Source organism: Triturus cristatus, chromosome 3_1, assembly GCF_964204655.1.
Source record: "Triturus cristatus chromosome 3_1, aTriCri1.1, whole genome shotgun sequence".
NCBI lineage: Eukaryota > Metazoa > Chordata > Amphibia > Caudata > Salamandridae > Triturus > Triturus cristatus.
Genome location: NC_140583.1, coordinates 521,144,674 through 521,171,731, shown reverse-complemented (window position 1 = coordinate 521,171,731; position 27,058 = coordinate 521,144,674). Strand labels below are relative to the sequence as shown.

Below are 27,058 nucleotides of genomic sequence, written 5' to 3'. Positions count from 1 at the left end.
GTGTTAATAGCGCTGCACGTTGGTTCTCATGTGTACCTTTTGCATTCAGCTTCCTGTGGTTTTACATGCACTATTAACAAGTTTGACGAGGAGAGGAGGAGGCAGCAGGGGGAGGGGAGAGAGGAACGGGGCCTGCACCTGTTTCCCTTGCAGGAGCGAGCAGGAACCATCTTTTAATTACAAACAGATGGTTTCAAAGCTCGCTCTCGCAAGGGAATCGCCAAACATTTATGCATTGCCATTGAAAGCAATGTAAAGCGTGCACGTTTTTGGCAGAAAAAGGGAATCGATTACTAACGGTCTCCTCCTATGCAAGGCATGCGCGGTGCGTAGGCGAGACCTAAAAAATGTCATCTATGAAGCGACGCCCCATCTTTACGTTTTCAAAAAAGGGCGCCATTTCATTAAAAATATGCTTGCATTCCCACTCTCCCATGAAGATGTTCGCTACACTGGAGGCATACGAAGCCCCCATGCTGGTCCCCTTAACTTGCTGGAACAGATCATTCTTGAACTCGAAGTAATTATTATATAACACTAGCTCAAGGCACTCCAAGAGGAATATGTCTGGCCTATCCCCTGCTGTTCTACTAAGAAGTGATGCTACTGATTCCACCGCTCTTCTTTGGGGTATATTTGTGTAGAGCGCCTCGATGTCTAGTGTTACAAGAATCTCACGCTCTGGGTTGAAAGGCGTATTTTCAATCTTGTTTATTAAGTCTCCTGCATTCTTGATGAATGAAGGGTAAGTAAAGGTGAGGGAACATAAAAGAGAATCCACATATTTAGACATGGGTTCTGTATTAGAATTGATTGATGAAATAATGGGGCGAAGAGGGGGGGGTCCTGTGTGTTTTTATGCGTTTTGGGTACTCCATACATGTCGGGGACCACTGGATTGACTTTGTTAAGAAACGTGTATTCTTTACTACAGATATTTTAGTGATGGTCCCGATCTGCTGACTTAGAGATTTCAATTTAGAGCGATTGGTGGATCTGTAGTGATCAGGTCCTGATAGCATTGCTTGGACTTTCCGATTATAGTCCTCAGTATCCATGACCACTATCTCGCCCCCTTTGTCGCATGGCTTGACTGTGATGTCACTAGTGCTTTGTAAATTCTTGAGTGCCTCACCTTCTTCTCTGGTCATGTTATAGTTACCTTTATAATGATATTTGGTGACCTTTTGTAGAACTTTTAGTACTGTTTGTTCGAAAATTGCTACTTCTGGGCCTACCATGTCTAAAGTGGGGGTAAACATAGATTTAGGTTTGCATCCAGACCCATTAATCTCCATTTCTTCTCTACTGTTAGAGCTAAATAATTTCTTGAGCCTAATTTTCCTGAAAAAGGAGAAGATATCCTGATTGAGGAGGAACTTGTTACATGTCGTGCTCGGAACAAAAGATAACCCCTTACTCAAATTTTTTACCTCCTCTTCCTTAAGTTGGTGCTTTGAGAGGGTAAAAATAGGGATGGCATCAGTTTGAGGGATGATATAATCATTCAGCACCTCCAGTATTGTTGATTTCGGGTTCTCATATACAGTTGTGGAGGTGGTAGGTCTGTTTGACGATAGCTCCCTCTGATTGGTCTCTTGTATCTCATCCTGCCTCTGTTCTGTCCTCTCGCTAAAAAAGGAGACTGTTGTTGGTAATTTTGGTTATGTTCAAATTGTCTACCTAGAGTTGGAGGTTGATGCTGGTAATGTTGATTGAATTCCGCTTGTCTACCTCTTCTAGGTCTTCCGGTGTAGTGGAAGTTTCTCCTTCAGAATCTGAGGAATATGTGTCTGAGAAGGTGATTACTTTCCTTCTTGGTCTATGTTGGTACTGAGTTGCTTGCTCTTGTTGCCACTCTTGATAATAATTAGGGCTTAGTTACCGATATGCCTTCTCTTGTGTATACCACCTTGTATCTTTCTTCAACTTGTCTGTCTTCTTTTTTATCAGATATTCCTCAAAGTCATGTAGTTCACTACTAAGGCTGTCCAATTTTGCTTTGGCGTCTACTAACTCAGTCATGCTTTTGAGTTTTTCCTCCAGGTCCAGGTTTTCCTGATTGAGGACAACCACGATTTTCCTGGCTGTCTCAACAATCAGGATCATCCAGTCCCTGGAGCATCTATTGGAAATATGGGACCATTTCTCAAGGAATTTACGTTTTCCGTAAATAGAGCTGGAATATTTCAAAATCTTAGGCCTGATGGAATAACTCCTGACCTCAAGTATTCTAGTATGAATAGGGTGTGGGATTCAGTTTGTTTCGCCTTTTTCTTAAGTTTCATGAGTTTGGTCCATTCTACATTATCCACATTGGACAGCACTACTCTGTTGTTATGGGTAACTCTCCTATCAAAGCAGAGAAGTCCTCATCGGAGAAACCAAAAGTTTTGAGAGCTTCCATGATCTAAGTTACATTAAAGGGTTTGGTTGTAAACGTATTGAACCAAGTACGACTCTGCATGGATTTCTAGGCTCAAGGATCAAAGCGAACCGAAATTACTATGGCGTAACACCTCACGAGACTTCAACACGTATATGATGAAGACGCGCAAAGGCATCCGGTCTCTTTCTTTTGAGCAGGCGGGCCAGGGGTCACACGGAAATCAAGAAAAACATGATGACAACCGTTAAGCTACTTAGACGCATACTTAGCCCACTTTGAAGCTTTGTTCTACAGCATTGTCTAGCTTACAAAATAAGGGTGATAGTTCTATAGCTTATCCTTCAGTTCGTGTTTGCACCGAGTCCATGAGAGCAGGAACAGAGTTTCTAGAATAGGGATAAAAAGGAAATTAGACATGCAAAACGCTCCAGCCATTCTGTTTCGATTTACCGGTTAGCAAGTTGCTCGCTGTTGTTGCATTTTAGCCAGCAAAACAGACTCGATAAATTAGAGTTTTAGCCTCACAAGCGAGCGGTTCGCGCACAGCGCATAGTGAAGCTGGGTCGTCTTGGCGAGCATTTTTTAGCGTTGTGAAATAGCAAAATAGCCCGACCAACATTGCAGCATGTGTGTTTATAGATCTAAAAAGCGGTAACACTAATTGAGAACCAATATGCGGTCGGAGGCCATGGGTGCTCAGGTTTCCCCCGAGGGTAGAGAGCTTATAGCTCCCTGATTATGTAATATCATGTGGGACTCATGTAGTAACCTAAAGAGCTGGGTGAGCATGTATGTCCTCAGCATAATTACAGTTCACACAATTGTAAGGACCCAAGAATCAGGTGTCTTTTCATCAGGTTGTATCGTCATTGAATATGTGCCATGTTTAACACCATTGCATAATAGAGTAGCAGTACGTCAACCAATGAATATAATAACATATGCAAAATTTTCAGCAGCAAACTGGGTTAACATGACTGAAACAGAGCATGGTTTTCATGTCGAAACCTAATATACATGTCCTCCTACTCTTTCCTTTTTAAACAGTGCAAAGAGGAGAAATAAATTAGATTCGCCACAGCTGCTACAAATCAAAATAGTGGCCCATTAATTTTAGAGTGGGCAGTACCCACATTACAGGGAGCCACTCTATTATAAGAACGTTGAAATCTTATAAGGTAAAAAACAATTGATTGGGACTTCTAATAATATACCAGAAACAATCAATCAAATAAAAGTGTAACTGGTTCCTATATTGTTATGTTGTTATAGAGAATTTTCCAGTCGAAACTCCTACAACATATGTGAACATGCTCAAAAATTGAAAATAACCCCAGAGGCGCCCATATTGGAAATCTTGTCCCACCATTGGCTAAACGAAACCGACTAGATTCTAGCTTACTGCTCAGTTATACTATCAGAGCCATATCCCTATATGTAACAAACTATAAAGTAGGGTATAAGGTGTCTTCACATTAGTATAGACCCTGTGTCTGCAGGACACTAAAAGACAGTCAAAACCTATACAAGTAAATGTATATTTGAACCTTTAGAATTGCTATCTTTCCAAACTTTTTGCCTTTTTCAATTTTGCACAGAGTGTTGGCATGCTCAGCATGATTTATTCTTTTTCTATACTTCCAATAACCTTTCTAATAGAGCAGTAGTTGCTTTTTATTATCCAAAAGAAATTTTGATAGGGCACTTCAAATTGACTCTGATCCCTTTGTGCTTTTCGATCCCCCTTATAACCTCCGCTGCATTAATTTAAAGAAAATGAGCGGTTCTGATGAAGGTGGACTCAAGTTTAACAATCCACTGAAATGTGCGTCAGCCTGATCACTTTCCAACTGGCGGCATAACTGTGGAAAATAAAGAAGGATTCTCGCCAGGCGTATTGTGCAAGCCATTTAAGCTGGAAAATTATGAATGCGATGTGTGAATGTGTACGATTGGGATGTGATGACTGTATGTAAGGTTAGTTCACTAGTGATGATGGAAGTGGATAAACTTTAATATGACAATTTGTATGTAACATTGCATAATTATGCCTTATCTGCACATTTTAGGAAAATTGTTTTTTTTGTTGAATTATGTATGATTTGCACTGTATATAAGAACACAGAAAGTTTATGGTTTTTATATTTAAAAAAAAACAAATAAAAAAATGGTTTATAACTAGTGCAATATGAACTAATGAATTGATGTACTTAGTCATATCTATTACAAAGGGACAGCTAATTTTAGCCATTGAGTAAATAAATGTTGGTCGAGTGGGAGATTCTATATATATTTTTACATCAGCTGTGACTCACAGATACAAAGAATGCCTCTGATAACATGAGGAGAGAAACACCCAGTGGCATTGAAAGGACGTTTAGTTCAAATCCCTGTGAGCCATCTACACAACAGCTACCAAGGGTGAAGAAAGTGATGTTTCTGGCCCTGCCCAGGTACAGTATGACAAGCTAATTAAGAGATGCAGATTTCGTTCCCATCCTTTCCCAGGAATTGGGTCAAGCACTGTTAATGGCTCTACAGTGTGGGGAGTCAAAAAGTAGAGTAATTATCTTGTTGCAGTAGGAAAACAAAGGCCTGGAATGTGCTCATGATCAGAGCCAGGGAAATATGTAAATTCTTAAAGTAGCTTAAGAGGTGTATGTGTTATGTTAGGGACTTTAAATCTACACTTGGGTTATGTTTACCCCTAGATGATTGCCACCTCACTGGACTCAGTAGTCCTAAACAGCACAAAGCTCTACATTAAGGCAGATTTCATGTATATTTTGTAATAAAATGTAAGCATCACAGACCTTCAGTAAACACTACAGACTTGCACTATGAGTGCTCACTCACACTATTAGGCCTACACCAGTTCCGTATCCGTCCTGGAGGAGTCTTTTTGTGACAGGCTACCTGTGGGAGAAACCGGGCTGTTAAAGACTTAATCTCACAATTGCAGCCCATACAAGCATGAGTTCTCGCGCAACCAGCCCAGAGCCTCTTACTTTAGCCACACAGCAGCGGTCTTATCCTAAAAAGCGGATAATTGCAGTTAGCACACTAAGACAATTTACTGTGAATTTACTCACAGGAAAAGTCCCAAAAAGTGTAGTAAAATGTGAAAAATCCATTGGGATTAAATGTTCGTAAGCCTGTTGGGCAACCACTGATCTCCTCCTCTCGTCATTTGCTTTCCCCGTCATCTCCACCTCCTTCACTCCCTCACCTCCTTCACTCCTCAACCTCCTTCACTCCTCAACCTCCTTCACTCCTCCATCTTTACTCATCCTTCCTTGTCACCCAACCATTACTTGCTTCCTTGCTCTTGTCATCCTGTCTCTTTCACTGCTTGCATCATCCACTCTTCCCACTTGCTTCTGCTCACATGCTGCCGCTGCCACTTCCAGGTCAGCTGTCCAAAGAGAGACCGAGGACGCCGCTTTCTGCTTTTTGTTGTTTCCCATTTTAATCTAAAATGTATTTTTGCATATGCACAGAAAGTATGTGCTTGGTAGGTGCTAGTTATCATTAGGTTTTCCAGTCCCTGTTTGCAGAAACTGGGTGTAACAGTAAGCAGAATGCACAGAAGTCAAACATGACCTGTGTTTAGGAGCATTCGCATATTTGCTCTTCAATGCTGAGATGCATTATTGTTGATATCATATTATTAGTTCTTCATTCACTATACAAAGGTCAAACTGTTTGGCTTTGCCACTGCTTGTTTCCCCCTAATGTAGACAATTTGAAAACCACTTATATTTGTTGCCTATTTTCATAAAGTGTCCTTTTACTGATTTCAGAAAAGCTAATGAGAGATGTGTTGTTCAAAAAATATCTCTCCTATAAAACTTCATATTAATGTAGCACTATGATCTGCGTGTGACTGGATTGTAGACAATAGATTTCTGTCCATTTTATCCCTGCTACCGTAGATTGCTTATTTGTTGTTAGCTATTTCTTTTCACTCAACTATTTGTTAAAATAGTACCCCTATGTATATTCTGACTGGTCAGTTAAATAGAGGTGTGAAAGCAAGTTTAGCAGTACCGTCCGCATTAAGCTAAAGCAATGTTTTTTTATTCTTTCCAGATTGCTGCCTGGGATTGGGTGAACATCAGCAGCATTAATAACCTGGTAGATGTACACAGTCTCTATGTAGGGGGCCCACCGCTGGAGAAAGAGGCACGTGAGCTGTTTGTGAAGGGGTCTATGGCCGACATCAGAAAGGAATTTCAGGTATATAACCGATGATTCACAATAGTTGTACTTATGAATAGAGTTTAAGTATCCTATCCAAGTAATAGCACATTGCGTATAATTACACTCAGCCAATCAGTTTTTTTTATCAGCTTTCCGTGCCAAAATACCTGCCAGCCAGAATCCTTAAAGGCCATGAGTTCCCTATTTGTCAGAGCTGAATTGCCTTTGAGCTTACTACAAGCTTTTATACTCTCAGTGAGGGAGATTTCCTTTCCATTTCAGTAAATCTAATTGTTAAAGTCAGCTGCTAAGCTTAACACTGTTCTGAGGGTGCAGTTAAGCTTGCTTGACATGGAGCTATCTGACGCCAATACCATTCTGACCTGTAATTGAAGGATTCCTTCATTAATTTATGATGATTTACTTGAATAATGCAGATGTGGAAAAAAGCTTCAAGTTTGAGTTGAAATTTATATATTAAAAAAGAGTATGTGAATTATAAACCAAGAGTCAGGGCATCCCACAGTATCTATGATGGGGTCAAGCTACCCAAGTCTAGGGAGAGCACAAATTTACTACTATTTCAGAGGCTCCTAGAAGACATCACGTCTGCGAGCTTCACTACAGTACAAGCAGGTACAGAGGTGAGCTTACGGGAGACGCTGTACAAGATCTTCTGAAAGTATTGACTATAGACACAGTTTCAGCTGAACAGACTAACACATAAATGAGTAGAAGGACAATGGCCACAGTCAAAATAACTTTCAGGATCCTAATGCCCCAGTCCGGTGCAAAGGTCCCACTATTCAGCTTTATCATCAGTGGTGTTCTGGGCTTTGACACTTTCTGGTATATTGCTAGTCTGCTTATGAATTTTTTGGGAATAAAACATAACATTTGGCTGCTGCTAAAGCACATATTTAGTGCCTAAAAGCCAGCTTAAAGTCCAATGCCATTCTTTTTGTAAAATAACGCTTCTTTGTGCAAGAAAGAAGGAATCTGGCATGTGTTTGGTAGACATATGTAAGATGTTGCCATGTATTTAGGAAGTTTGTCTTTGATTAAAGACACAGTTTTGTATGAACAATACTCCAGCTGGAAGACAGGTTATGGTACGTCAACTTGAGTGTAAATCAGGAAAGGTATTATTTCTCTTCATTAGCTTATCCTCACGTTAAATTCACTACATCGAATATGTATGCTGCCTTTCCTAGTTCACAAACTAGAAATTTCTCAGGGAGTAATATCTCTTGATAGGGCAACAGCCCAATCACATCATCAAGGATGACACACGGTTTGTATACTTCACATTCAGTAGTGAAGTGCCCTCACAGATGTAGGTCTGTGCCTTTTTCTTTGCTCTGTCAAAGGCGATCAGGATCTTGGGCATCCCCTTGTTTGAGTCAGTGAGCAAATGAGCACAGCTAGAATGAGAAACGATTCAGATCTTGTTTTTACTGGTCCAGAACCAGCAGTGAAATATTGTGCTTGTAGACCAGTCACCTACCTTTCAGTAGAGCAGTAGGCATTGATTTTTCTGATAAAGATTTCTAACTACAGATTCCTAACTTTGTGAATTTCCCCAGACTGGATCGCGAAGATTTTCATAGTAACTCCTTTGTGCGCTGGTAGGTGGTGTCATGCAGCTCCACCTGAGGTCCATCCCGCCCTGGAAGTGACATTGTAGCAACTATACCTGCACCATCCCTGCCTTCCGACGTTGGCCAGGGGCTCGTTCCCTCGAGCCTGTCAGAACTGACGAGGTTTTTCTACCCAACATTTTTCCAGTGTCAAGGGACATGTCCTCTCATAAGGCCACAGCATTCAAACAATGTAAGGATTGCGACAAACAGTTATCAGTGGCAGACAGCCCACAGGTACTCTCTCTGGTGTTTAGGCTACAAACATGACACAGCGATGTGCAGTAAGTATGCCGAATTGCATCTATGACTGAGAAGCCAAACTGTGTTGTGAAGCATCGACGGAAGCTGAAAAAGGCCTGGTCACAATTGAGGTCAAGGGCGTAGACTCGCTACTACTCCCAGTACCAAATCTCAGACCGATCATAGTCTAATTCGAAATCTTAAGGTAAGTCCAAGGAAAGTAAAAAGCGTAAAAAGTAAAAACACTGCTCCCCTTCATTTGAACCACTTCTGATCCGAATCCTGATTTGGCTTGACTTTCCTGATCCATGTCTTAACAAATTCAGGAATTCAGACAGAAGGACAACTGCATTTTTAGTGCCCCTCCTGATCCCTGTGGCATTCCTTTAAGGCGAAAGCTTCTGAGGTGGCCTCCAGTTGGGTAACACCAGCTGGTCTGCCCTCTTTGCCACTTGACCTTGTTCCAAGGCTGGTTCTGGCTTCAGGCTTGACGCTGATTCCTTATACGGTACTGCTTTCCACACCACACTCCTGAGTGTCGATGTCAGCACTGATGCCAGAATGAGGAGCCAGTAAATCTTTCAGTCTCTGAGGCAAACCCAGAGCTACTTTCACAGGTGTATTACCAACCCCACATTAAATTATGATCTTGGGTCACTCCCGCTACACCATCATGGATTCAGAGAGAATGACAATAGTTCTAACCGCATTTACGACGACAAAAACCTATTTTTGGATTTACAGGATGCCAGTGGTTTAGATACATCCACTTATGCTGACCTCCACTCTCGTCTTCCTAATGTGGCCATTGAAAAAACTGCCACCTTTGCTACAGTAATAAGGAAAGCAGCTGAGGTTTTGGATTTGACCTTGCCTACCACAGAGGTCAAGACAAATGCACCGGTAGAAGTGCTTTACCCCTAGACAAACTAACCTGAATCCTCTGCTGCCACCTGGCCATAAACTGTATCATGAAGACATCCACAACAAGGAGAAGAAATGGTATCCATGGGACACCTTGGTCCGAGCATCTGAACTTTGCAGACGACCTGGCCCTTCTCTCCCATACCCATCTGCAGATGTAATAGAAGACTGACAATGTATCATCCACATCAGCACAACGTGGCCTCAAAACCCAGGGGAAAAACCAAGATCCTGAAGGCTAACACGGCCAATACAACTACAGTCACTCTTTCAAGCGATGTACTGGAAGAGGTTGAGGCCTTCACCTACCTGGGCATTGTCGTAGACAAGCAAGTAGGCACAGACACTGACATCAAGTCAAGAATCGGCAAAGCAAGGGCTGCCTTCATTCAGCTAAAGAAGATCTGGAGCTCCAAAGACTTAACGTTGCAAACTAAGATCAGGCTTTTTGACACCATCGTAAAATTGGTCCTCCTGCATGGAGCAGGAACTTTGAGATCAACAGTGACCACCACCACCAAAGTCCAGATCTTCATTAACACCTGTCTGAGGAAAATCGTCCAAATCCGCTGGCCAAACACCATCAGCAACAACTACCTATGGCAGCACACTTTGCAGCTCCCTGCTTATGAATAAATCATGAAAAGACGCTAGAACTGGATAGGTCACACCCTCTGCAAGCCAGCATCAAACACCACCAGGCAAGGCCTGTCCTGGAAACCTCAAGGGAAATGGAAAAGAGGAAGGCCAAGAAGCACCTGATGCCGAGGCCTCAAGGCTGACTGCAAGGAGACGGCTTACACCTGGAATCATATTGAAAGAAAAGCCCAGAACAGAGATTGCTGTAGACTCCTTGTTAATGGCCTACACTCCAGGAGGGGTAGTAGGCATAGGTAATATAAGTAGTGGGAGGCCACTAGTAAGTCTGAACCAAAATGCGACCAAAGCATGGAGGCAGTTACCAAATGCATGTTCTCTTCTGCCAGCTTTACCCTCCTGTCCATCAATACAAGCTGTCTCCTGGGAAGATATACCCACATGTTATAGGACATGGGGACGGGCATCTTGTCCATAGTCCTAGTTTATGTATGGCCAAATCTCCAATGCCTCATGAAAAATAGGCAAAATATGGTGGGGTACTTCATCAGGTTGGGCCTGAATACTACCGACTGCCTGGGTAGAGCAGTCAGGACCAGCGTGGTGCTTATGGCCGTGCTTGAATTCCATTCACTGGATTATCAAGTCACTTATGGACATGCACTTCGAAGGGACCTGTCTCATCGGACACAAGGCGGACTTGGCTCATTAATTTCAAGGACAGCAAAGCCACTGCCAGTTTCTTGGGCTTGCTCCGCCAATGTAGCAATCCCCTCAACAGTTTCGATCCTTTCAAGGCTTCGAGAGGGGATGCCAGCTGAGGCATTGAAACAACCTGCCTCAACAACAACATACACATCAAGCCTCCCAAACATTTGGAAGGAAAGACAGGGGAGCAGGCTGCCAGTGTCCAGGCCCCCCAGGGGCAACAATCTGCCCAAATCACAACCCGCTGCCTCTCTGTCGCTGCCGCAAAACCACTTGAGGTCACTGTTCGTAGCAATTAGCTCCTGTTGGGAAGTCGCATCACCTTTCACCCACCCGGGTGGAGGGGCATCACCACAGGTCAAGGGGTGCTCCAAATAGTAGAACACACTCTACCCATCCTTTTACATCTCCTTTATATGCACCTATACCACAACACCTTTTTGAGTACCAATTGTCTATACACCTAGGTGAAGTCCAAGCTCTCCTGGCCACGTGAGCCATAGAGAGGGTGCCGGCATGAGCGATTGGGACTGGCTGTTACTTCTGTTATTTTCAGGTGACAAAAAAGGATGGAGGACTTTGCCTTATCCTAGGTCTTCACCTTCTGACCTTCTTCATTCTGACAAGTTCAAAATCATCACACTGGCCCCAGGTTCTGTCTGCCATGGATCCAGGAGACTGGATGGTGGCATTGGATTCGCAGGACACCTATTTTCACAGTGCTCTCCTTTAGCTTTGCCAATGCACCTTGGGCTTAAAGAGAATTAAACCCAAATCACATTCCTCTGACCCCTGTGGCAAGCTAATGCCCAAAATAGTGAACTTAGCGGCATGATAATCACCATCATTAGCTCTGCGTGGTATCCAGTTTTTGCTTTTAACAGAGAATTTCACTTTAAGATAGTGGTCAAGTCTCTTCTTTTAAACCGAGCATCTGAATGATTTCACACATTCGATCTTTGAGATCTGCCTGCAATTGGATATGTTTACTCTTTTTTATTTTTTTTATTTTGTTTATTCAGGTCAGCAAATACCGAACATTACAGTTAAATATATGCAGAGCCATGGCAAGAGCAGGCAAATTACTGATACAATTTATCACTGTAACGTAGCATATAAATACCAATCAGTGTTTTTTTTTTTACACCTAAAGTCGCCAACAAATAAACCATAACAAAAACAAACAATGGTACAGATGGAAGGTATCAACACCCTAGCAGTTCGCACTATCGATTGATGCACGACTCCTGCAGAGGGGCCAGCACGTTCGGAGAAGCTCACAGCTAGAGTAATCACGTTTGGACACACACCCCAACGAGACGGGACCTTGGTGGGCTTCCTTCCCGCCTCCCGCCGACCCGGGGAGCTATCCACCCTGTCGCTCCACCCCGCAGTCCGCGAGGCCCAGCTGCACCACCCTGACATCTGACCACCCCTCACCGCTTATAGTGTCATCCAGAGCTCAGCGGCACATGCGACCTCTCACACACCTCCGATCAACCTTAACCCATATCATCAGATATTTCACCAGACAGTGAACCTGTGGCTCGTGGGGATTCCGTCCTCTCACGGGACCAGTGCAGAAAGGGCTCCCAGATGTCCCTAGGTCGGGAAGTGACCGGCATAGATTCCCAGTAGCATTCGAGTTGTGTGTTGCCATATGTAACGTCTGCCACCCAGTCCTCAAATTTAGGCAAGCACCTGCGTCCCCAATGTACCGCCACCTGTCGCTTAGCATAAAGGAGCAACATCGCATGCAGTTTCCTAGCTTTTGGTAGAGTATTTTTGACATAACCTAGTAGCCCCAGATGTGGAGACGGCGTGTCGGCTCTATGGAGGATTTGGTTAATAGCTACAAAAATGCTCGACCAGTATTCCTCCAGGCGGGGACAGCTCCACGCCACATGTAGAAAAGTGGCATTTTCAGCCCCACACTTCCAACAAGTGTTGTCTTCCCTGAGGCCCATACGGTGCAGCAGCCGAGGTGTACGGTAGTATCTGTGTAGGAACTTAAAATGTATTAGGCGCAACCTATAGTTAGGCGACAATTCCTTCAGTTGCCCACAACAGAAGGTCCACTGTTCGTCCGAAAGAGGGGACTCCAATTCCGCGTTCCACGCGTGCAGCGAGGACGGCACCATAATGGGAGCTTGCTCCTGCATACAGATGTATAACCGGGACACAAGTTTTTTGGGGGAAGCCCTTGACAGTAAATTTTGCAACGCCTGAAAATGCGGGGGCTCCTCTGGGAACAGAGGCCAGAGCGCCTTGCAGGATTCTTTAAGCTTATGGAGCGCGAACGTGTCCGCAAAAGTCTCCGGTATCTCAGAGTCCTCCTCTACAGGAACCCCAAAGGTGCCGTCGGGGTAGATGTCCGCGAAAGTGCGCAGAACTTTTCCTCTAATCACGACCTCCCCCCCGCTGTCCTGCAGGCAGGGAATCAATGGGTTGCCCCTCAGGGGCACAGCAGGCGCATACAGGAGAGGGAGACGTGCCCTCCTCTGCAACTCCCGCCACGACCAGCGGAGCAAGGCCACCGTGTCAACGTCTCCAGACGGGCGGGGCGCCTTCACGTATAATGCCACGCTAAGGGGCAATGGAGCTGCCACCGCCCTCTCCACCGCCACATGCGGCTGGTAGGGGGTGGGGAAAACCCAGAAGTGTAGGAATTGTGCCTGCGCACATAGCGCGTACAGCGCCATGTCTGGAGCCCCCAGTCCACCCTGCCTCAACGGGAGGGTGAGCAGTGCCCAGGACGATCTCGCCTGGCCTCCGGCCCAGACCAGCGTCAACAGCAGTGAGCGCACCCGAGCATGGAAATGCGCAGTCAAGGGCAACGGCAGATTCACAAAGAGATATAGGAATTTCGGGAGGACTACCATCTTTGCCAGGGCTATCCTCGCAACTAAAGATAGGGGGAGCTTATTCCAGATCTCGATCTTCCCCTCCAGCCAGTCTACCGCTCTCCCATAGTTCATTGTCCACAAATCACTCAGGTTGCGACTAATCCAGACCCCCAGGTATTTGACCGAGTCCGTTTCCCAGCGCAAGGGATAATCCGAAGTTACCTCCGGGGTGGCATCCGTCAGAGGGAACGCAACAGACTTGGACCAATTGATAGCTATTCCGGCCAGACCCTCGAATCTGACAAACTCCCTCAGCAGTGGATCTAGGTTTTCAGCGGGGTCAGCAACATATAACGTTACATCATCCGCATACAAGGATATCAACAGGCTGCGAGAGCTAAAGCCAATACCCCGGGCAGTGTGGTGCTGACGGACCCGAGCCGCCAGAGGCTCCATGGCAATGGCAAATAGCAGCGGGGACAGGGGGCACCCCTGCCTAGTCCCGCGAGATATGCCAAATGGCTTGGATATCAGCCCGTTCACTCGCACTCTCGCCCGTGGGGCTGCGTATAAGGGCCGTATTAAGTTTATGAAGAGAGGGCTAAAACCCATTCTGCCTAGGATCCGAAACAGGTAGGGCCATTCAAGCGAGTCAAACGCCTTTGTGGCGTCGAGAAAAATAACCGCCGCCCGGATGGAGGGGTGTAGGTAGTGCAGCACTGAGAATATCGTTCTTAGATTGTGCGACGTGGCGCAGCCGGGGACAAACCCCGATTGATCAGGCAATGCCACCATGGGCAACAGGGGCTGAAGCCTGTCCGCAATCAGTTTAGCGTAGGTTTTAACGTCTACGTTGATGAGGGATAGTGGACAGTACGAGTCGAGCAGCTGGCTATCTTTGTCCGGCTTCAGCAACGTGATTATCAGCGCCTCCCGCATCGAGTCTGGCAGGGAGCCCGTCTCCTGGGCCTCAGCGAAGACCGAGAGGAGCCTAGGGGCCAGTTCCTCAACATAGGTCTTATAAAAACTAGTGGTCAACCCATCGGGGCCGGGGGCTTTGTGCGCCGGCATGCTCTTAATCACCTGCGCGACATCCTGAACAGTGAACGGGACATCCATATAGCGACGGTGATGGTCATTGAACCAGACAATGGCAATGGAGTCTAGGAAGACGTCCAGTGATTCCGGGGCTGTAGTTTGCCTGGACGTATAGAGGGTCGAGTAGAACTGAGCGAAAGCAGTCAGAACTGCATCATGTCCTAACCGGAGTTCACCTGACCCATCTCTTATGGACGCTATGAAATCCGATCGCGCACGCGGGGAGATGAGCTTCGCCAGGGTTCTGCTAGGCCTATCACCTTCCCCATATCGACGGGCCTCCGCCTGCCGTCCCAGGAACTTCACTTCGCGCTGCGCCTCCTCGCCGAACTCCAACAGCTTAGCTTTCATCTGAACCGCCAGTGCGGGCGACGGGTCAGTACAGAAACTTGCATCTAAGTCCCGCAATTCTCCCTCCAACCTGCGCAGTGTGCCGCGGATTGCCCCGAGGACCCCCGCTCTCCTAGAGATGCACTGGCCCCGGATCACTGCCTTAAATGCGTCCCAAAGGGCCGCCTCTGTTTCCACCGTACCCGCGTTGATATCGAAATAGCGCACAATATCCTCTCTAATTTCCTCCGTAAATACAGAGTCGGTAAACACGTACGGGGGCAGCCGCCAGGAGAACGCGCGAGCAGGGGCATCAGGCATCCTCACCACCAACAGGCATGGAGCGTGATCAGAAAGTGACCGGCCTGAATATCCACTCCCTCCGCCCAGGTTGCCTCATCCGGCGAGACCAGCCAGTTGTCCAGCCGGGACCAGGCCGCGTGTTGGCTCGTAATACACGTCCCTACAATATCATCCGGATGCCTGACTCTCCATATGTCCGACAGCAACCCCTCCTCCATGATGTCAAGGACTGCCTGTCTCGCTCTGGTGTGTGTGGGACCTCCCGCCCCCCTACGGTCCACCGCATCTACCAGTGGTACATTAAAATCCCCTCCAAGGATAATCGTGGAGCAGTCCATTAACAGTATCCGTGCCCATAGATCCCGGAAGAAGTCAGGATCATCTACATTGGGTCCGTACACCGCCGCCAGCACCATCTCCTTCCCCTGCAACACTCCGTGAGTGATAACGTAGCGCCCCTCTGCGTCCAAATGAGTGCGGTGTTCCTTCCAATCCAGCCCTGCTCTTATGAGGATTGCGACCCCTCTAGCATAATTAGAATAAGCGGTGGAATGTACCCACGCCCAGCGTGAGCGCTTCAGTCTAGGGGAGGGGGTGGACCGCACATGCGTCTCCTGCAAGAAGCAGATATCTATTTTGTGTCGGGAGAGGTACCCTTGCATGAGCCGAGCTTTTTTATAGTCCCCGAGTCCCCTAATGTTCCACGTTAATATCCTAACGCCTGCTATAACTCCAGCCATGTTGCTTGTAAGTTTCCTTCACCCCCATCTACAAACTGCATCTCTCTCCTAGTGTTCAAACAGGGCCATGCATAAGGGAGCATCCTGGTGATCTGCGAACATACACTTCCATCGTACCAGAACCAACATAACTCAAACCAACCCGCTTTCCCCCCCCCACCCCCCACCAACCCCCCAATCAGGTTGTGACAAATCCCCCCGTGGATCACGCAACGCGTGATTGCAACTCAAACTTTCCAACATTGGGATGCACCCCATGGGGCGTGGTGCACCAAGCGTACTCCCCCGTCTGCACAGGGTGGCTGCACAATGTAACCCACCGCTTCACACCAGCTGAGCCCGCCCCACTCGGATCCAAGCTTATACCTAATCGGGAGACCTTGCCAAGAAGGAACAATTCAGCAAGTGCAGCACCTTTAACATTTGCAGGCCTCTCACATCCCCTTACCAACCAAAAACTGTGTACCAGGAGCAACCATAGGCGGAACGGGGCTGGCATCCCACCAGCCAGGTAGTGCACCCCACACGGATCTTACACAACTCCCCCTCCCTCCAGGGTCAATCATTGTCACTTTTTTTGATAAACTTCTTTTTATTGTGTTTTGCGGCATAAAGAACAATATCAGGAATAATATACAGCAGTGCAGTGAACAAGGCATTAGTATCTGCAATCAGGAAAGCATCAACAGGCAAGTGCAAAAACCCTCCCGCCCCCTCCCATCCCCCGTCCCCCCCCCCCTGCGCACCCACCCTTCAAAGCAGGCCCCCCAACCATTTCCCCCATATCTGGCGAAATGTTTTTGGGCAGCCCCGTGCAGCGTATAGCGACCGCTCCTGAGCTGCACACCAATCCACCCCTCTACTCCAGGTAGCCACTCTGGGCGGGTCTGGCTGTGACCACACCGCCGCTATGTCTCTTTTAGCCACCATAAGGGCAGTGGTGAGGAAGTACTTCTCATTGCGGGACCCGTCCATCCCGTCCATGATGCCCAGCAGGGCCATTCTAGGCTCGTGGGGGACCTCCCAACCCAGGACCTCCGCTAGATCGGCCTCGATCGCTGCCCAGTAGTCCCCCAGACGAGGGCAAGACCACACCATGTGGAAAAAATCTGCCGGAACCTCCCCGCAGCGAGTGCAAGAGGCGTCCGCGCGGAGGCCCGCACGATACAGGCGGGCCGGGGTCAAATAGGCAGTGTGGAGGTAATAAAGTTGGGTAAGCCGCAGCCTCGCGGAGGTGGTAAGCGACCGAGGGCCCATAAGGGCGTCCCTCCAGTCCGCCTCATCCAGGGGTCCCACCCAAGCCTCCCATCGCTGCTTTAGCCCGCTCCAATCCACCGGTGTATTGTTAATTAGGGATTTATAAATGCGGGATATGCCCCCCCTCCCAAGATACCCCAGCATCACCTGGGCCTCAGGCGGACTATGGGAAGGCAGTCTGGAATCTAGAGGGACGTGAGCCCGAACCGCGTGGCGCAATTGAAGGTAGCGGTAGAATTGAGAAGGCTGCAGCGAGAAGCGGGTCCGAAGCTCCTGGAAAGAACACATGCGGCTTCCACGCCATATATCGCCCAGACAGGAGATACCGAGAAGATCCCACTGCCGAAAGCCCGTGAGTCCCACCACCTCCCGCAGCCACGTCCCGTGCCAAAGCGGAGTGAGTTGCGTGGACGTCCCCGACCATCTGGTGTGTCGCAAGGCCGCGCGCCACGCGAGAAAGGGAGCCCGCACGACGCCGGGGAGCGACAGGGGGATCGTTGTGCCGTAGAGCATGTTTTGGATGGAGGGGAACCCGAGGCAGTTCACCTCGAGTCGATAAGCCGGGTCGCCCCAGCCCCCTGAGAACCAATCATGGACCACCAGTAGTTGGGTGGCCAGATAGTAGAGGTAGAGGTTGGTCATGCTTAGGCCGCCGTCGTAGGAGGGGACCCTGCAGCGGTCCAAGGCCAGCCGAGGTCGACCACCGCCCCAAAGGAATTTGGTCACCATCTTATCCAGGTCCCGGAACCACGGGCGCGGAAAGGGGCATGGAGTGTTCTGCAGCATGTAAAGAAACTTGGGGAGGATCATCATCTTATATAAGGCGACTCTCCCTAGCGGATTCAAAGGGAGGGCCTGCCACCGGAGCATATCTGATCTGGCTTTGTTTACTACTGGAGCCACATTGAGTGCCCAGCAGAGTTCCGGGAGGAGGGTGACCCAGATCCCCAGGTACTTAAAGGAGAGTCTCCAGAGGGGAATATCTGATTGCCAGTCGAAACATTCCCGCGACGGGTGTAGCGGGACTAGAACAGATTTTTTTGGGTTCAGATGGAGACCCGACGCCTGGCCAAACCGATGGAGGATCCGGCGGACCCGGGGCCCCGAGGTCGCTGGGTCGGAAAGATAGAGGAGGACATCGTCCGCGTATAGGGCAATCTTATCTGGGGCCACAGCTGGCCATTCCCATCCGCGAAGAACGGGATCTGCGCGAATCAGCATTGCCAGGGGTTCCATGGCCAACGCAAAAAGGAGGGGCGAGAGCGGACAACCCTGGCGCGTCCCCCGACCTATGGGAAACGGGCGAGAGAGAGCCCCGTTGACCAACACCCGGGCCCGCGGGTGCGCGTACAGGACCGCTACCATGGCACGGAACCGGGGGCCGAAACCCATGCGTTCCAGGACGTCGGCCAAGTACGCCCATCCCACGGAGTCGAAGGCCTTTTCAAAGTCAACCAGAAGGAGGGCCAGGTAGGGAGAAAGGCGGCCGCGGTGCGCCATCGCAAGATGCAGGCGCCGCAGGCAGTGTCTGGTCCCCCGCTCCGGCATAAAGCCGCATTGATCCGGATGGACCAAGGAGGCAAGCGACGGGCGCAACCGCTGTGCTAGGACCGTAGCATAGATTTTGAGTTCGGTGTTGATAAGGGATATCGGCCGATAGTCAGAACAGGACCGCGAGGGAGGCTGAGTCTTGGGGAGGGCAACTATGGTTGCCGTGTCCGTCTCGGGCCGGAACGAGCCCGTGTCCACCACGGCTGCAAACAGGTCCCGAAGCCTCGGGGCCAGCGTCTCCCGATAGTGAGCGTAGTACTCCTGGGGGAACCCGTCGGGTCCCGGGGTCTTCCCAGGTGCTAAGCGGCCTATGGCCTCCTCGATCTCCTGCAGCTCGATCGGTGAATCAAGGGTCTCGGAAACCTCGGGCTGCAACCGCGTAAGTGTCACCGCGGTCGTCCCCAGCAATTCCTCAAGGGAGCGCGTGGACGGCCTGCGGCGGTATAGCTGGGAGTAATAGTCCGCGAACGCCTGGGCTATCGCCACCGAGGCTGTGTGAGTACCACCCGCTGGGTCCGCGATGGCCGGAATGATCCGTCCCGCCCGGGGATAGGTCGCCAGCCGGTGGAGAAGAGTGCCGTTTTTGTCTCCCCACCCGTAGACCCGGGCCACGGGTCTACGGGTGGGGAGACAAAAACGGCACTCTTCTATGGAGGATTTGGTTAATAGCTACAAAAATGCTCGACCAGTATTCCTCCAGGCGGGGACAGCTCCACGCCACATGTAGAAAAGTGGCATTTTCAGCCCCACACTTCCAACAAGTGTTGTCTTCCCTGAGGCCCATACGGTGCAGCAGCCGAGGTGTACGGTAGTATCTGTGTAGGAACTTAAAATGTATTAGGCGCAACCTATAGTTAGGCGACAATTCCTTCAGTTGCCCACAACAGAAGGTCCACTGTTCGTCCGAAAGAGGGGACTCCAATTCCGCGTTCCACGCGTGCAGCGAGGACGGCACCATAATGGGAGCTTGCTCCTGCATACAGATGTATAACCGGGACACAAGTTTTTTGGGGGAAGCCCTTGACAGTAAATTTTGCAACGCCTGAAAATGCGGGGGCTCCTCTGGGAACAGAGGCCAGAGCGCCTTGCAGGATTCTTTAAGCTTATGGAGCGCGAACGTGTCCGCAAAAGTCTCCGGTATCTCAGAGTCCTCCTCTACAGGAACCCCAAAGGTGCCGTCGGGGTAGATGTCCGCGAAAGTGCGCAGAACTTTTCCTCTAATCACGACCTCCCCCCCGCTGTCCTGCAGGCAGGGAATCAATGGGTTGCCCCTCAGGGGCACAGCAGGCGCATACAGGAGAGGGAGACGTGCCCTCCTCTGCAACTCCCGCCACGACCAGCGGAGCAAGGCCACCGGGTCAACGTCTCCAGACGGGCGGGGCGCCTTCACGTATAATGCCACGCTAAGGGGCAATGGAGCTGCCACCGCCCTCTCCACCGCCACATGCGGCTGGTAGGGGGTGGGGAAAACCCAGAAGTGTAGGAATTGTGCCTGCGCACATAGCGCGTACAGCGCCATGTCTGGAGCCCCCAGTCCACCCTGCCTCAACGGGAGGGTGAGCAGTGCCCAGGACGATCTCGCCTGGCCTCCGGCCCAGACCAGCGTCAACAGCAGTGAGCGCACCCGAGCATGGAAATGCGCAGTCAAGGGCAACGGCAGATTCACAAAGAGATATAGGAATTTCGGGAGGACTACCATCTTTGCCAGGGCTATCCTCGCAACTAAAGATAGGGGGAGCTTATTCCAGATCTCGATCTTCCCCTCCAGCCAGTCTACCGCTCTCCCATAGTTCATTGTCCACACATCACTCAGGTTGCGACTAATCCAGACCCCCAGGTATTTGACCGAGTCCGTTTCCCAGCGCAAGGGATAATCCGAAGTTACCTCCGGGGTGGCATCCGTCAGAGGGAACGCAACAGACTTGGACCAATTGATAGCTATTCCGGCCAGACCCTCGAATCTGACAAACTCCCTCAGCAGTGGATCTAGGTTTTCAGCGGGGTCAGCAACATATAACGTTACATCATCCGCATACAAGGATATCAACAGGCTGCGAGAGCTAAAGCCAATACCCCGGGCAGTGTGGTGCTGACAGACCCGAGCCGCCAGAGGCTCCATGGCAATGGCAAATAGCAGCGGGGACAGGGGGCACCCCTGCCTAGTCCCGCGAGATATGCCAAATGGCTTGGATATCAGCCCGTTCACTCGCACTCTCGCCCGTGGGGCTGCGTATAAGGGCCGTATTAAGTTTATGAAGAGAGGGCTAAAACCCATTCTGCCTAGGATCCGAAACAGGTAGGGCCATTCAAGCGAGTCAAACGCCTTTGTGGCGTCGAGAAAAATAACCGCCGCCCGGATGGAGGGGTGTAGGTAGTGCAGCACTGAGAATATCGTTCTTAGATTGTGCGACGTGGCGCAGCCGGGGACAAACCCCGATTGATCAGGCAATGCCACCATGGGCAACAGGGGCTGAAGCCTGTCCGCAATCAGTTTAGCGTAGGTTTTAACGTCTACGTTGATGAGGGATAGTGGACGGTACGAGTCGAGCAGCTGGCTATCTTTGTCCGGCTTCAGCAACGTGATTATCAGCGCCTCCCGCATCGAGTCTGGCAGGGAGCCCGTCTCCTGGGCCTCAGCGAAGACCGAGAGGAGCCTAGGGGCCAGTTCCTCAACATAGGTCTTATAAAAACTAGTGGTCAACCCATCGGGGCCGGGGGCTTTGTGCGCCGGCATGCTCTTAATCACCTGCGCGACATCCTGAACAGTGAACGGGACATCCATATAGCGACGGTGATGGTCATTGAACCAGACAATGGCAATGGAGTCTAGGAAGACGTCCAGTGATTCCGGGGCTGTAGTTTGCCTGGACGTATAGAGGGTCGAGTAGAACTGAGCGAAAGCAGTCAGAACTGCATCATGTCCTAACCGGAGTTCACCTGACCCATCTCTTATGGACGCTATGAAATCCGATCGCGCACGCGGGGAGATGAGCTTCGCCAGGGTTCTGCTAGGCCTATCACCTTCCCCATATCGACGGGCCTCCGCCTGCCGTCCCAGGAACTTCACTTCGCGCTGCGCCTCCTCGCCGAACTCCAACAGCTTAGCTTTCATCTGAACCGCCAGTGCGGGCGACGGGTCAGTACAGAAACTTGCATCTAAGTCCCGCAATTCTCCCTCCAACCTGCGCAGTGTGCCGCGGATTGCCCCGAGGACCCCCGCTCTCCTAGAGATGCACTGGCCCCGGATCACTGCCTTAAATGCGTCCCAAAGGGCCGCCTCTGTTTCCACCGTACCCGCGTTGATATCGAAATAGCGCACAATATCCTCTCTAATTTCCTCCGTAAATACAGAGTCGGTAAACACGTACGGGGGCAGCCGCCAGGAGAACGCGCGAGCAGGGGCATCAGGCATCCTCACCACCAACAGGCATGGAGCGTGATCAGAAAGTGACCGGCCTGAATATCCACTCCCTCCGCCCAGGTTGCCACATCCGGCGAGACCAGCCAGTTGTCCAGCCGGGACCAGGCCGCGTGTTGGCTCGTAATACACGTCCCTACAATATCATCCGGATGCCTGACTCTCCATATGTCCGACAGCAACCCCTCCTCCATGATGTCAAGGACTGCCTGTCTCGCTCTGGTGTGTGTGGGACCTCCCGCCCCCCTACGGTCCACCGCATCTACCAGTGGTACATTAAAATCCCCTCCAAGGATAATCGTGGAGCAGTCCATTAACAGTATCCGTGCCCATAGATCCCGGAAGAAGTCAGGATCATCTACATTGGGTCCGTACACCGCCGCCAGCACCATCTCCTTCCCCTGCAACACTCCGTGAGTGATAACGTAGCGCCCCTCTGCGTCCAAATGAGTGCGGTGTTCCTTCCAATCCAGCCCTGCTCTTATGAGGATTGCGACCCCTCTAGCATAATTAGAATAAGCGGTGGAATGTACCCACGCCCAGCGTGAGCGCTTCAGTCTAGGGGAGGGGGTGGACCGCACATGCGTCTCCTGCAAGAAGCAGATATCTATTTTGTGTCGGGAGAGGTACCCTTGCATGAGCCGAGCTTTTTTATAGTCCCCGAGTCCCCTAATGTTCCACGTTAATATCCTAACGCCTGCTATAACTCCAGCCATGTTGCTTGTAAGTTTCCTCCACCCCCATCTACAAACTGCATCTCTCTCCTAGTGTTCAAACAGGGCCATGCATAAGGGAGCATCCTGGTGATCTGCGAACATACACTTCCATCGTACCAGAACCAACATAACTCAAACCAACCCGCTTTCCCCCCCCACCCCCCACCAACCCCCCAATCAGGTTGTGACAAATCCCCCCGTGGATCACGCAACGCGTGATTGCAACTCAAACTTTCCAACATTGGGATGCACCCCATGGGGCGTGGTGCACCAAGCGTACTCCCCCGTCTGCACAGGGTGGCTGCACAATGTAACCCACCGCTTCACACCAGCTGAGCCCGCCCCACTCGGATCCAAGCTTATACCTAATCGGGAGACCTTGCCAAGAAGGAACAATTCAGCAAGTGCAGCACCTTTAACATTTGCAGGCCTCTCACATCCCCTTACCAACCAAAAACTGTGTACCAGGAGCAACCATAGGCGGAACGGGGCTGGCATCCCACCAGCCAGGTAGAGCACCCCACACGGATCTTACACAACTCCCCCTCCCTCCAGGGTCAATCATTGTCACTTTTTTTGATAAACTTCTTTTTATTGTGTTTTGCGGCATAAAGAACAATATCAGGAATAATATACAGCAGTGCAGTGAACAAGGCATCAGTATCTGCAATCAGGAAAGCATCAACAGGCAAGTGCAAAAACCCTCCCGCCCCCTCCCATCCCCCGTCCCCCCCCCCCCCTGCGCACCCACCCTTCAAAGCAGGCCCCCCAACCATTTCCCCCATATCTGGCGAAATGTTTTTGGGCAGCCCCGTGCAGCGTATAGCGACCGCTCCTGAGCTGCACACCAATCCACCCCTCTACTCCAGGTAGCCACTCTGGGCGGGTCTGGCTGTGACCACACCGCCGCTATGTCTCTTTTAGCCACCATAAGGGCAGTGGTGAGGAAGTACTTCTCATTGCGGGACCCGTCCATCCCGTCCATGATGCCCAGCAGGGCCATTCTAGGCTCGTGGGGGACCTCCCAACCCAGGACCTCCACTAGATCGGCCTCGATCGCTGCCCAGTAGTCCCCCAGACGAGGGCAAGACCACACCATGTGGAAAAAATCTGCCGGAACCTCCCCGCAGCGAGTGCAAGAGGCGTCCGCGCGGAGGCCCGCACGATACAGGCGGGCCGGGGTCAAATAGGCAGTGTGGAGGTAATAAAGTTGGGTAAGCCGCAGCCTCGCGGAGGTGGTAGGCGACCGAGGGCCCATAAGGGCGTCCCTCCAGTCCGCCTCATCCAGGGGTCCCACCCAAGCCTCCCATCGCTGCTTTAGCCCGCTCCAATCCACCGGTGTATTGTTAATTAGGGATTTATAAATGCGGGATATGCCCCCCCTCCCAAGATACCCCAGCATCACCTGGGCCTCAGGCGGACTATGGGAAGGCAGTCTGGAATCTAGAGGGACGTGAGCCCGAACCGCGTGGCGCAATTGAAGGTAGCGGTAGAATTGAGAAGGCTGCAGCGAGAAGCGGGTCCGAAGCTCCTGGAAAGAACACATGCGGCTTCCACGCCATATATCGCCCAGACAGGAGATACCGAGAAGATCCCACTGCCGAAAGCCCGTGAGTCCCACCACCTCCCGCAGCCACGTCCCGTGCCAAAGCGGAGTGAGTTGCGTGGACGTCCCCGACCATCTGGTGTGTCGCAAGGCCGCGCGCCACGCGAGAAAGGGAGCCCGCACGACGCCGGGGAGCGACAGGGGGATCGTTGTGCCGTAGAGCATGTTTTGGATGGAGGGGAACCCGAGGCAGTTCACCTCGAGTCGATAAGCCGGGTCGCCCCAGCCCCCTGAGAACCAATCATGGACCACCAGTAGTTGGGTGGCCAGATAGTAGAGGTAGAGGTTGGTCATGCTTAGGCCGCCGTCGTAGGAGGGGACCCTGCAGCGGTCCAAGGCCAGCCGAGGTCGACCACCGCCCCAAAGGAATTTGGTCACCATCTTATCCAGGTCCCGGAACCACGGGCGCGGAAAGGGGCATGGAGTGTTCTGCAGCATGTAAAGAAACTTGGGGAGGATCATCATCTTATATAAGGCGACTCTCCCTAGCGGATTCAAAGGGAGGGCCTGCCACCGGAGCATATCTGATCTGGCTTTGTTTACTACTGGAGCCACATTGAGTGCCCAGCAGAGTTCCGGGAGGAGGGTGACCCAGATCCCCAGGTACTTAAAGGAGAGTCTCCGGAGGGGAATATCTGATTGCCAGTCGAAACATTCCCGCGACGGGTGTAGCGGGACTAGAACAGATTTTTTTGGGTTCAGATGGAGACCCGACGCCTGGCCAAACCGATGGAGGATCCGGCGGACCCGGGGCCCCGAGGTCGCTGGGTCGGAAAGATAGAGGAGGACATCGTCCGCGTATAGGGCAATCTTATCTGGGGCCACAGCTGGCCATTCCCATCCGCGAAGAACGGGATCCGCGCGAATCAGCATTGCCAGGGGTTCCATGGCCAACGCAAAAAGGAGGGGCGAGAGCGGACAACCCTGGCGCGTCCCCCGACCTATGGGAAACGGGCGAGAGAGAGCCCCGTTGACCAACACCCGGGCCCGCGGGTGCGCGTACAGGACCGCTACCATGGCACGGAACCGGGGGCCGAAACCCATGCGTTCCAGGACGTCGGCCAAGTACGCCCATCCCACGGAGTCGAAGGCCTTTTCAAAGTCAACCAGAAGGAGGGCCAGGTAGGGAGAAAGGCGGCCGCGGTGCGCCATCGCAAGATGCAGGCGCCGCAGGCAGTGTCTGGTCCCCCGCTCCGGCATAAAGCCGCATTGATCCGGATGGACCAAGGAGGCAAGCGACGGGCGCAACCGCTGTGCTAGGACCGTAGCATAGATTTTGAGTTCGGTGTTGATAAGGGATATCGGCCGATAGTCAGAACAGGACCGCGAGGGAGGCTGAGTCTTGGGGAGGGCAACTATGGTTGCCGTGTCCGTCTCGGGCCGGAACGAGCCCGTGTCCACCACGGCTGCAAACAGGTCCCGAAGCCTCGGGGCCAGCGTCTCCCGATAGTGAGCGTAGTACTCCTGGGGGAACCCGTCGGGTCCCGGGGTCTTCCCAGGTGCTAAGCGGCCTATGGCCTCCTCGATCTCCTGCAGCTCGATCGGTGAATCAAGGGTCTCGGAAACCTCGGGCTGCAACCGCGTTAGTGTCACCGCGGTCGTCCCCAGCAATTCCTCAAGGGAGCGCGTGGACGGCCTGCGGCGGTATAGCTGGGAGTAATAGTCCGCGAACGCCTGGGCTATCGCCACCGAGGCTGTGTGAGTACCACCCGCTGGGTCCGCGATGGCCGGAATGATCCGTCCCGCCCGGGGATAGGTCGCCAGCCGGTGGAGAAGAGTGCCGTTTTTGTCTCCCCACCCGTAGACCCGGGCCACGGGTCTACGGGTGGGGAGACAAAAACGGCACTCTTCTATGGAGGATTTGGTTAATAGCTACAAAAATGCTCGACCAGTATTCCTCCAGGCGGGGACAGCTCCACGCCACATGTAGAAAAGTGGCATTTTCAGCCCCACACTTCCAACAAGTGTTGTCTTCCCTGAGGCCCATACGGTGCAGCAGCCGAGGTGTACGGTAGTATCTGTGTAGGAACTTAAAATGTATTAGGCGCAACCTATAGTTAGGCGACAATTCCTTCAGTTGCCCACAACAGAAGGTCCACTGTTCGTCCGAAAGAGGGGACTCCAATTCCGCGTTCCACGCGTGCAGCGAGGACGGCACCATAATGGGAGCTTGCTCCTGCATACAGATGTATAACCGGGACACAAGTTTTTTGGGGGAAGCCCTTGACAGTAAATTTTGCAACGCCTGAAAATGCGGGGGCTCCTCTGGGAACAGAGGCCAGAGCGCCTTGCAGGATTCTTTAAGCTTATGGAGCGCGAACGTGTCCGCAAAAGTCTCCGGTATCTCAGAGTCCTCCTCTACAGGAACCCCAAAGGTGCCGTCGGGGTAGATGTCCGCGAAAGTGCGCAGAACTTTTCCTCTAATCACGACCTCCCCCCCGCTGTCCTGCAGGCAGGGAATCAATGGGTTGCCCCTCAGGGGCACAGCA

The 27,058-nt window shown here is 50.9% G+C and overlaps 1 protein-coding gene across 4 annotated transcripts in view; it reads left to right on the top strand.

Annotated features, from left to right (window-relative positions):
• POLG (DNA polymerase gamma, catalytic subunit) overlaps positions 1-27,058 on the top strand; it is an 862,381-nt gene that overhangs the window by 252,239 nt on the left and 583,084 nt on the right. For all 4 annotated transcript variants that reach the window (XM_085644442.1, XM_085644444.1, XM_085644443.1 and 1 more), the window contains one exon: positions 6,482-6,628. In XM_085644442.1, coding sequence (XP_085500568.1) covers positions 6,482-6,628 — 147 coding nt within the window. The remainder of the gene's footprint in view (positions 1-6,481; positions 6,629-27,058) is intronic.